The sequence below is a fragment of the Lytechinus pictus genome, chromosome 3 (assembly GCF_037042905.1).
Source record: "Lytechinus pictus isolate F3 Inbred chromosome 3, Lp3.0, whole genome shotgun sequence".
Lineage (NCBI taxonomy): Eukaryota > Metazoa > Echinodermata > Echinoidea > Temnopleuroida > Toxopneustidae > Lytechinus > Lytechinus pictus.
In genome coordinates, this window is record NC_087247.1 from 22802384 (window position 1) to 22815148 (window position 12765).

General features: G+C 36.0%; 1 protein-coding gene across 1 annotated transcript; it reads left to right on the plus strand.

Annotated features, from left to right (window-relative positions):
- Nucleotides 1–3317: 3317 nt before the first annotated feature.
- LOC129257602 (ATP synthase F(0) complex subunit C1, mitochondrial-like) lies at nucleotides 3318–11657 on the plus strand. Its single transcript, XM_054895971.2, has 5 exons — nucleotides 3318–3505; nucleotides 3712–3803; nucleotides 8360–8427; nucleotides 9322–9409; nucleotides 10744–11657. The coding sequence occupies exons 2-5, from the start codon at nucleotides 3759–3761 to the stop codon at nucleotides 11008–11010; spliced, it is 468 nt and encodes a 155-aa protein (XP_054751946.1). The 5' UTR covers nucleotides 3318–3505; nucleotides 3712–3758; the 3' UTR covers nucleotides 11011–11657.
- The last annotated feature ends 1108 nt before the right edge of the window (nucleotides 11658–12765 follow it).

A 12765-nucleotide genomic window follows, 5' to 3' on the forward strand; every position in this document is an offset into this window, starting at 1 on the left:
CTGGTGATTGTAGACGAAGTGATGATCGATGGTGAAGAGTGGACGAGTTGGCAATTAGACGACTTCGCAATAGGTCAAGGGGGCACAGAACCGGGGGCTCTTCAGCCCTTCCCGGCCTACATTTCTTTTAAATCAAATTAATGTGTGTATATGGTGCAGTGTCCCCCCCCCCCCTCCTTTCATAAACGTTCCGTGGCCTCGATAAGAGGCTGGAATATTTTAGTAGATCCCATTCTCAGAATGGCATCACTTTGCATCACTAAGTCATGAATCCCAACTAAAATAGAGATCAAGATCTTTTTTTTTAAAACACTATCGTGCCCAATTCGTGACAGAGCAGTAAGGAACCCCCCCCCCCCCCCCGGAGGGCAGTAAAACTATATTGCTGTAAACATGCGTGACCCCCCCCCCCCCCAAAAAAAAAAAAAAAAAAAAAAAAAAAAAAAAAAAAAAACGCGTTTAAAGGGGTGTTGTTTTGTCAGTTTTGTATCAAAAACACCGATTTTCAACAAAAAAGGGGGGTGCCTTTGAATGGTCAATCGTATTTAGGGTGAGGTTTTTTTAAGACTAGCCAAACGTATGTGTAGTGTATATATGTTTTTTCCCCGGCCGGGGCTTTTTCCTCCTCGTTTCTGTAGTGTTCGGGTTCTTCCCGAGTGTAAGCAATAACCCTGGGAATGGGCCGGGGAAACGGGAAAATGGTTATTGTTAGAAATTTAGACAAAACTTGTTTAGGGGTCATATACTGGCGACAACTCCTAGGGGCCAAAATGTGTAATGAAGCCCGCGAAAAACTTGTTTAGGTGGTTAATTTGCACACAAAGAAAAACTCGTTCAGGGAGTGTTTGGAAATAATTTGGTCACGCATGTGTACAGCAATATAATTTGACTGCCCATCCCCCCCCCCCCCCCCCCCCCGGGTCAGAAGCCAGTTTTTCGAATGTAAACGAGGTGACGTGCATCGAAATGTATGCCACCGCGCCAGTTCATTGCATTAATTCCTATCTCTACTCTTTGGGTACTAAAGTTACAATCGGTCTCATTGGTGGAGCAAACCCTCATTTGCAAATAGTCTTTTACCAGTTGTTTCTGCTAAATTCGCAAATACCACAAGCTGTTGTGTAATTCAAAATTGTATAGATCGAGAAGGTCAATCATTTTTAGATAGTCTAAATCAAGGCATTTTAGTATTTAAATGTCATAAAATATCTGTATTGTTCATATTCCGGAAGGTGTCGCTTGGGAGGAAATACAAGTTTGTTATCCCTCCATAACTGATCTAGAGACATTGTTTTCACGGCTTCATTATTTTCTTTTTACTAAGTAGTTGATTTCGGCCAATGTTGTTGCAAAGGCATATGTGCTGATGCCTGGGCCGGAGGGTATAGTAGGGGATATAACGACCTTCTTTCAATTAACTAACATATTATATTTATAGAGTGCTCTTTGTTTATTCTAACTTTCGTTTTCAAGGGCGGGGGGGGGGGGGGTGGTAAGTAAAAATCACAGGGGTGGTCGATTCCCTGTTCTCACATTTAGGATTATACTCTTCATCATCCTTTATTGAGTAACACCCGACAAAAAAATAATAAATGAATAAACAAATAAATAAATGGATGAATAAATAAATAAATAAATAAATAAATAAAAATAAATAAATAAATAAATAAACAAATAAGTAAGTAAGTAAGTAAGAAAGTAAGTAAGTAAGTAAGTAAGTAAGTAAATAAATAAATGAATTAATGAATGAATAAAATAATGACTGAATCATGAAAATGCATGGCCGCGGGGCTTAAAGGCCAAGTCCACCTCACCTCAGAAAAATGATGATTTGAATCAACAAAGAATAATCAGACAATGATAATGCTGTAAATTTCATCAAAATCTGATGTAAAGTATTTTAAAAGTTTCGCTTAATTTCTCAAAAGAGTTTTAATTCATGCACAATTTAGTCACATGCAATGAGAGAATCGATGATGTCCCTCATTACCTATTTTCTTTTGTTTTATCGTTTGAATTATACAATATTTTATTTTTTACAGATTTGACAATAAGGACCAACATGACTGAACCATATAATGTTCAACAATGGTAATTCCACAAGTTCAGGGAGAAATGAAACTTTGTTTCACAGGACAATGAAGACTTTTCGACTATTTCATATTTCATAATTATAATGAAATACAAAAGTCTAGTGAGAGAGTGATGTCATCAGTTTCCTCATTTGCATACCGACCGGGATGTGTCTATAACTATTATGTGAAATTAAGCGAAACTTAAAAAATTAATGTCATAGCTTTTTTATTTTAAATCCGATCAGTTTTGATGAAATTTTCAGTGTTATATACTCGTTTTCTTTTTTTTATCAAATCAACTTTTTGTTGGAGTGGACTTGTCCTTTAAATTGGTGGTTCAGTTGCACTCCAAAGTTAAAACAAAATTCTTAACACCTACCCCCCCCCCCCCCCCCATCTATTTGGGTGGCTACAGGCTTGAAAAAATGTTACCACATATAATTATAACTTGGTCTATACATGCACTTGCTTGTCTAGGCCTGCATGAAGTTGCATATAATACTAGGTCGTCTATATAATCAGTTCATCGATCAACTATACAGTATAATCATCTGTTTTTTGTTTTGTTTTGTTTTTTGCCAATTCAACCCATTTATTATTTTGTCTAATTTCAAGTAGGAAACCCATTTCATCTAATGATCTAGACCTATATATAAAAATGAATCACCGGCTTGAATAAATGAATGAATAAATAAATAAATAAATAATTAAATTAATAAATAAATAAATAAAAACTTACTGACGTACGGTGGGAGGGGGCTTGGGGACCATGCCCCCAAATGTTTTTTTTACACTCTTTAAATACCGACAGCTGTTATATTTTGGCATTTCCTCATGTAATCGAATCATTAATTTGATCATGCAGACAGAATTAATTTTAAATTGCTGCCTATTTGATTTAGATGAATGATGCCATGCAGTCTGATTTGTACAATTCTGATCTTGTATTATGCTCATAATGTATAAAATACCGGGATCAAATATCAAACGTTTCACGGCAAAGATAAAAGAGAGAGAAAGCGAAAAGGAAAATAAAATGAAAGGGAAATGTGAAATATGATATCATTTTCTGACCATTATATGATTATAATATCAAAAATTAAAATTTTAAACGTCAAAAATTTGCTCCATCTCCCATATCTGGCCCCCTGCCTCAGACCACTGGGTGAACTACTTATTTGACCTAATTAAACCTAACTGAAAAATCACACTGAATAATAGACGAAGTGGAATTTTGGACCCAAACGGTAAATGACATCAAATGGAGTCTGTCGATCGATTACGTTTGACCACGCATTCTGTTACTTTACTGGATCAATTTTTATCCTCATAACAAACGTTTTGAACGGAACCTAATTTTCCACTATCGAAATTTGTCAGGCAAAGGTCATGCGCATGCGTAGCCATCCAGGAACGCCGGTAACCCTCAGGTAAGAATCATTTAGTCCCTAAAAATCGACCAAAATCTTTGGAATCGCACTTCTGTTTATCTTCTCAAATACTTTAAACGGTTCTTGGAATTACATTTGAAACAATTTGTTAGGAATGAATACTGAATGAAGTGTTTTTTTGCCGTTATTGATATGCAGTAATTTGAATGTCTTATCGACTAGAACATTTTCTTATTTCTTCACAGTTTTTCTCACAAGTTCTTGGCCTGTCTGCCGACCAAAAACTATCAAAATGAACAGCTGTGCAAAGATCTGCTCTTCTGCTTCACAAGCTCTGGTTTGTATTTTAATAATTATGTGTTTGAAGTAGTAATTTTTTAAGCAAGCGATGCGAGATCGAGTGTGAGCAGAGGGTATTTTGTGAGGCATGTAAGTTTGTGGACGTCTGTACCGGTACACGTACGTGCGCAGAATCTCGAGACTTCCAGACCTAAGACTAAGTCACGTCTAGATTTTGGTAGGGTTGGGGCGCTAATAAATGCAGTTTTGTACTGGCCGACTTCGCCAAATATTCCCACCAGTAGTCCAATTATTTGTGAATATCATAGTCCCTCAATCACAGTTAAACTTAAAGCTAAAAAATGCCCACCGGCGCGGCACTGCTTTTCTCAATATCGGAAACGACAGTAGGACTCTAGACTAGTCTAGGAGAATTTTTCCCAGATGAGTTTTTCAACATTTTTTCTTCATTTTTTTGGTCCTCTTTCACCTTTTTTTTGGTCCTCTTTCACCAGTAGAGGTGCACAGCCAATATGGGAGACTGTCTCCCAGTCCCATGAGAGAGATTGAATTAGGTTTATCGCTAATCAGAATACCGCATTGTGTTATGGCCATGGGACTGAAAAGGGGGCAAGCCAGCTCCGCGCATTGTGGACCGTACGCGGAGCTAGCTTGTTTGCCCCCTTTTTGATCCTGTAATGGATTGTGGTTCTGATTCAGATTAGCAACAAACCTTATTAATAATTATGTAAGAGACTTTTGTATAGAATTGTGACGTGATGTTTTCGATTTGACTGAATGGAGTTGAGTGCAGTTATGTTTTAGATTGTCTAGCTCTAGCGAAGTGGGGATGAGATTGTGATTTGTCGCTAGTAAGTATTTTGTCAAGAAATTTAGACTTCTCTTGGAAAGTTCATTCAATTGTCGAGTGCAGACACATGGCCAACACAAATCAAATGTGCTAGTCATTGTAAACATTGGATTTCATAACAAGAATGCTGCCAATCAGCTATCTTTAACTCACTATTACCTGTAAAAAAAACAGAAGAATAGATAGGTCAGAGAACCTATTTTTAGCACTCAATCTCGTAATTGCGATTATTTCCCGTAGGGAAAAGTGAAAAAATCAAAGTAATCTCACTTAATAAAGACGTGATTTGTCCTGGTTAATGAGAATATCCTTTTTTTCTTTCTGGGACTCGTTTAAGACCGGCACCTCTACTGTTCATGTGACCAAAAAATATTAAGTACCATAAAAACATAAAATTGGGCCAAAATGCCAGGAATCTGGACAGATGTATGTCTCAAGTCAAGGATAGTAAAGCAAGTATATACTACCGCCAGAGGAGCCGGGGGGTTCAAAACCATGAACAATGAACAACCATGAACAATGGATATCATAGTGACACATGCTAAAACTTTTTGTGGGGTGTAGCCCAATGAAGGAAAATGGTGACATTCATGTCTCAGGGAACTGTAGTTCAAATTTTCATCAAACCTCTGATGGCCAGTGGTCCGTTGCAGAAAGAGTTGCATTTAAACGCAAGTCAAAAAATCAATCGAAAGCCCCAAATGCGCGCTGTTGATTGGTTGAAAATAAAGTTGCGATTGATTGCAACTCTTTCTGCAACGGGCCCCAGGTCTTATTCAGGCATGATATTCTCTCATGTTTTTTATATATTTTCAGATTTGTTCTTTTAAAAAAAAATAAAGATATTTTTTATTTTATTTTTGTTTACCTTACATGAAATCTTTTGTCCAAGGACATTCTCATGCTGTTTTTTTTTTTACTGCTTTTTAAAGTCAAATGATAAAGCTATCACGCAGACTCGCCTTGAAAAATCACTTTCGGTTTCTTTACTATGCAAGAGCTTGTAACCCTGATCGGGGCATCTCGGAATTCGGGGGGGGGGGGGGGGGGACTAAGCCACCCTTGGCTGCTTTTCAGATTTTTTTTTATAGGGGAATATCATGCCTGTCTTATTATGTCCATCATTAGAAGAAAAATCAGATTGGAATAGTGATTCAATGAATTACAATTTTCCAGTCTTTTTGTGAGATGAAAGTATCACAAATTATTCACAAAATCTGATGAAGTTGCCTGATCACTATGTGCGTGTGCATAGTCATAAAAAACAAACTCTACGTTCATGTGTTGATGTAAGCTATGCCCATGCGGTAAATAGTCTGGACTTTTGCAACTCATCATTTTCTAGTATTCTTCACCCGTGACTGCTCATTATTTACCATTCTCTGCTCGTGATGTCAGATGTCTGGGGTTCATGGCATTTTTGCCAAAGTATGTGACGTAGTTTGGAATTATCTTTGGTCACATTAAAGTGTTCAGACCAGTCACATGTTTAAAGTTTTTAATGGATATAAGACCTGATGAAGTGTAAATTAACATTATTGTTTCATTCATTTCTGAAACCACCCAGTCTGGGAGTCTTCGGAACACAATATACTATAAAAAAAAAAAAAGTCTTTAATTCAATCATTCTTGTAACAAACACACTGAAAGCTAGTCCAAATCTTTGGTTTAAGGTCAATATTGTGAATTGCACTCAAGTATCATCTGATATTCCAATATAAAATGACAAAAGGAGTGTCCAAACAAAGCCAAACACATTTCACCAGTGTTGGTTTGCGAGAACAAGGTCAAAGTTTAACCTCGTACATTGGATTACCTAAGAGGCTTTTGAAGAGTAGCAGTAATTTGCATATCTGCAAGTCTTTTACTCTCCATAAGCAAAGCTGGTTTTACTATTTTTAAATGGTGCTACAGCTCGCTCATTGTATCCCCTCCAGATGCCATTTTTACAGTTTCCAATGTTTTGACTTGATCATGTGAAAATATATTCACTGAAGTCTCGGCACTTTTGGCAGATCTTATCATGAAAAGATTTTCTTAAAAAGTGGAGACAGACCTTTGTTTACCAGAACAGCTTCTCATCATTTGTCATGATTGTAATGTATATTTACCTATAATGTTGTTTGGGGATATGTGATCGTGATCGTAAATAAAGAAGACAAGACACTTGACCATTTCGTGCACACCGATGAATGCGAATTTGCTGAAATGTCCAGTCTTTCCCTTTTATTATCAGAGCTTGTGATCTTATGTGCTGCCAACAAAGATCTAGTAAAACCACTTATTGCCTCTGAGTGCCAAGTGTTTTTCATTTCATAATAAATAAAATGGGAAAATAATTAACACCCTCAAACTTTTTGTTGACCATGCTTTACATTCAAGAATAATGTGGTCTGATGTTGATTTCTGGAGGCCCTTTGGCATGCACTGCTTGCCCGATTGGGCAAGTGGTTGTTTTGGAAAAAAAACATCAGTAGACCCTCTAAATTTCAGTACCTTTTGGATAATCACAACTATCTCTCATATTTTGTCAAACCAGTAAAAAAAAAAACAGTGGAAACTGATGAAAAACAGCGCCAATTACCAATAATTTATCGCCAGGTACCTCGTTCGAAAAACCGTGCCATCGCATCTTACGTTCTATGTGTGCAATGACTGCGCATGCGCTACTATCTTGCGCAATTTGCTGATGCAAAAAAAAAAACACAAAAAGTGGCTAAAATTTCACATTTTGCAAACATCCATGAAATTGCCATCTATTTTCCATATTACTTTGAAATTGTTTTGATTTAGTTGGAAACTACCAAAAAAATAAAGAATATTCAGCTCTTTCTTGACTCAGATTTATGATGATGTTACACTCGGTCAATGATCTTTATTACTGTTGGTCCCACATGTAAACTTTCATGGTGTTGAACAAAAACCCCATGAAAGTCTACATGCTGGACTACAATAAAAACATTGACAGAGTGTAACATCATTAAATTATGAAGAAAAGACAAGAGAGAGGTGAATATTCTTAATTGTCTTGATAGTTTCCAACTAATTTTTAAAAAAATCAAGGAAATATGGAAATACATGACCTTTCATGGATTAACAGATGCAAAATGTGAAACTTTAGCCACTCCACTTTTAATAATTTTTTTTTTTGCTTTTACATCATAAAACAAACCTTTTCAGAGTCAATAAAGAGCTGAATATTTTTCACTGGCTTTCTTTATAGTTTCCAACTAAATCAAAACAATTTTAAGGATCCATGGCAAACAGATAACCATTTCGTGGATTTAAAATGCAAAATATAAAATTTCAGCAACTTTTGGTGAAGGTTTTTTTTTTTTAACCTTAAACGCCCATTTATAAATAGCGAAAAGTTTTCTTCAAAATAAACATAATGACTCAGGCCTGCGTTGCTGAAAATAAACTTTTAAATGTGTGTTCTTTTATACTGTACATGATTCTCAATCGTTATTTTGTATGACCTTTAAAAATCAGAGTAGTGCCGTCATAATAAAAAAAATATATAACAAATTGGGCAAGCAAATTTTTTTATCACAAATTTTTTTATCACTTGCCCGACAGGGCAAGTGACAAAAACAATTTTTGTAGAGGCCTGTCTTTATTTTGATCTTGCTAATTTATGGTGATGTCTTTCATTGCTACTTTCAATCTATTTTTCCTGTTAAGATTGGGAGCCTTCTTTGATTCGGTGTATTCACCTTATGTTTATATCTCTCCACATTCAGATCGCAAGGAATTCAAGAGCAATTGTCAGACCCTTGAGTGCAGCAACTAGCAATAATACAGATGTCAGGTAATACTTAATTGCTTGAATGATATGCATGTATTTCAAAGTTAACAAAAAATATGAAATGTAAACTTTGGCTGATTTTGGAGTACATTTTGGGGTGACACTGTTTGATTTATGGAATAAAGTTATTAAACCCAAATCAGTTTGATTTGTTATGGATTCCATGGTATAAAGTGATTCTACCCAAATTGATTTATTTTCTGGAGTCCATTGATGATCGGAATGTGTCATATGACCAAATGGTTCACAACTTACAATAATTTGGATGAAATTTTAATTGGCACCTGGGCAAAACAAAGTTGTGCAAGAGTTAAAAAAAAGGTTGTGGAACAATGCAAAGCTCTCTTGTTATGATTGTTTAGGAAAGTATAGCGGCCGTTTGAGTTTAGATTTAGTAGGCTTTTTTAGTGCCCTCTATGTGGAATGATTATATTTTCCTTTTAAAAGCCACCATTTGAGCACTTGGAAATTTAGTCACAGAAATCTAGACTGATATTGTTTGACTATTCCATGCTTTATAAATGGTTTGATAAAATACTACCAGTAAATTGCCATGTAAAATTACAAAATTCATAGAGAACTCTTTTTTTAATTTCATATCCCTAAGAACGGTTCTAGGGGTTACTCGTACATGCAATCTAGTAATGAATTTGGATAGTGACGATATTTGGGAGGATTAACCGAAACTGAAGATAGGTCTCAATTTTATTTTATGTGTTTGATTATTTTCTCCATTCATTAATCTTATTATCAGGGCCTCGAAAAAGGCAATCGCTTTTGATCATAATAGTCTACTTTTCCAAACAATGTATGTACATTACCTTCTGTATGAGCACAGAGCAAAGAGAATTGTACTATTGATATTGATATTTTTTTTTTTTTTTTTTTTTTTTTCAGTTCAAAGAGGACACTAGCCTCATACAGCAGCCTAGCAGGGCTCAGCAGTGTTACAAGTGTAAAGAGTCCAGAGACGCTTGTTAGTCAAGTAAGTTAAAGCAAGCATACTACCTAACATGAAGTGAAGGAGTCTTAAAGTTACTTAATGAAAGCTCATCAGATGTTCATGTAAATGAAATTTTGCTGAAAGTTAGGGCCTAGTCAAAGCAGATGGTCCACAATATCTTCTACACTGGTGCACCGCTAGGATAAAGAAATGAGAAAGTCGGTGCTAATGATATGATTCATGGGAGAGTGGGGTAAATAGGCCCTGTTTTGCATAATTCCAATCATATCTTTGTAATGCGTAGCAGTAGAAACGTCTAATACTAGGTCTACAGTAGACCTACCTTATCCAATAAAAATAGAACTAATTTCATTTTCATATTAATGAGCACTACACATTGTCAGGGGGCCTTGTTTGCCCCATTAAAATGGGGCAATTGAGGCCCCTTGATTAAAAATTATTTTGTGTAAAAATATATCACTTGGTTTGATACAATTACTGAACATTTTCTATTTACATTGTGACAATCACAGGATTAATATTTGATTATTTTCTCAAAGGCACCCATTTAAGCATTTATTTATTAATCCTATCCTATATTAGGAAAAAAAATGATTGTTGGATTGTTTTCTCAACTGTCACAGATATAAGATATTGGGAGATGTCTACACTGTATTTTAGTGTTTTAACAGATGTAACCATACAGTGTTATTATGTTTTAATCTAGGGGGCCCTCATTTGCCCCATCAGGCTTGCTGAGTTCTTATGCTTTCCAGTCAGAAAAAAGGAGCAAAAGTGGCGAATTTTTGTTTACAAAGTGTGAAAGGGGTATATAGGGATTGGCACTCGGGCGGGCACAGTCCATTTGCAGTCCACAGGTTTTTTTTCAAATTCTATTGAAATTTAGAACACATAGGTCTTGGAACAAAGATGTGCCAAACACGTTTTTCACGTTTCAGAATGTGTGTTGCCATGGTAACATTTTGGCAAAAATTTGGTAAAAAAACTTGTAGTTCAAACTACACTTTTTAACCGATTCTCCTGAAGTCTGAAATGAAATAGAAAGATGCTTAATGTCACAAAGCAGTTGCCAGTATGCACTGTTCATTTTGTATCATTTTGCATAAAAGAGAAAATATTTTCATTCTTGAACTTGAAGATTTGACAAGCACCCCTTGATTGATTTGATCATAATAAGTTATTTATGACAAGTTCACATAGGTCTCAAGATAAAATCAAGTTGTGCTTCAAGACATTGCAGGAAAAAAAAATGTTTTGTTAAGTATTAATAGGTTTAACATGGTCACTGAAACCTTGATTGTAGCAGTTTAATGATAACCTTGTTAAGTAAATTCTTAAATTCTATCATTTTCCAGATTGTAAGCCGTGGCTTCCAGACATCAGTACCTCAACGTGATGTAGAGGCCGCAGCAAAATTCATCGGTGCAGGTGCTGCCACTGTAGGACTCGCTGGATCAGGAGCTGGTATTGGAACAGTTTTTGGAAGCTTGATCATCGGCTATGCCCGCAACCCATCCCTCAAGCAACAGCTATTCACATACGCCATCCTGGGTTTTGCCCTTTCAGAAGCCATGGGTCTCTTCTGTCTTATGATGGCTTTTCTGATTCTCTTTGCATTGTGAGCAATGCTTTGTTGTACACAGTTTAGCCATGCCCTCTTGTTTCATAAGTATATAAGATTTTAGAGACCATATTGTGAATTACATTTTGCTTGATTGGTCTTCAAAGAGAGAGAGAGTTCTAATGAATATTCTGTTAAGGAAAATGTGAGTTCTGTGTAAATTTTATAGCATTGGTTATTGATGAAACAAATATATGATTCCCCCCAAATATCTACTGAGGCCAAGCCTTGTTGACCAATCAATGCACGGATGTCCTGCGCGTATTTAAATTGACACTTTCTGGACATGCAGTGCTTCATAGGACTGTTGACTGCATGGGCAGCAAGAGGTTCAAAGCATCTTCAATGAATTGTGTTCTGTGATGTCTCATTCTTTACAGTTTCTTTACATTGTCGTAACATCAATTTTCACTCTTGTTGGGAAATGCTCGGACAGGGAGGGGGGTCAGATGGGACATATGTATACATGTATAGCCAGTATATTTCCGGTATGATTCCTTTCAAACTCTACTGCAGTCCAAATACCTTGTGCGGTGGTACAGCTTGCAAGTGCAGTACTGCCTTTGTCAGAAGACGGTTATAAAAAACTTGTCTAAGAAATGTGGTCTTGGTTTATAAAGACGATTAAAGAGTGATTATAACTTGAAACAGGAATTGTTTGAGTTTTTTTGTAAGATTCTCTTGGTGATATTTTGGAAGTGATACATTTATTACATGATGTTTGATATGTTTTGTTGTGTTCAGTGCTTTTCCACTATTGAACTGCTTCTGCTGGCTACTTATCAAAAAGAAATTGTAGACTTCATAAAAATATTGGTTAATTTACAATGGTGGACATTGTTGTATCAGAGTGACAGAATAAATTAAAAAAATGTTCCATGAATAACAAATATTTGATAGTTCATTATATTTTGAAATCAATTTTGTGGTCAAGCCTTGACCATTGTTTGCAGTTGGCTTCCCCACCATGCCATTACAACTCCCCCTTTTATTTTACCAATTTAATAATACCCCTGTTGACCTGAGCACCAGCTTGGCTTCATATTTAATTTTAGAAATCTATTTCTGGACCATGGCACAATGAACAAATCTTGTTGGGGTTTTAACTTCCATCCCTTTCAAGATTTGAAGGGAACGTGATGCATTTGAATATAATATAGGAAGGAGCAACGCAAGGAAAAGAGAGAGGGGCAAGTCCATCGGGTTAGGTCAATTTTTGTGACATACCAAATCTAACAAATTGTCTCAAACTAGGAAATATCTTCCATTGATTACTTCAGCAAAAACTTGTGTCCCACAAAGGTTTGATCTTTGCTGTGAAATAGAATAGTTTATAACTATGTTACATGGACATCTTGTATTTTTAAACCCAACCCGATGGACTTTCCCAGAGATAGAAGGCAAGTTAGAAAAGTGCAAGAGGCAATATTGTGATGGGGGGGGGGGGGGGAGTGATGAGCATGTGTAGCTGATGAATTTTTTTTTTTAGTTCAAAGACCGTGTATCTTGGTGGAGGGCGTCAAGAAATGGATTTGAATAAACTTCATGCAGAGTAAAATAAGCATAACACTTGCAGTTTCGTCAAAATTTATCAAGTAAGGTGAAGTTGCACTTAGTTTCTCAAAACATGCACGACACGGGCGGTTTTCAAATAATGGAAGCGATGTTCGCCACTACTGTGATTAATAATATGAAATTATTTTCTTTTTTACTTTTCGCCATTATGAAAATAAAAGTAGATTCCTCCATGAACATG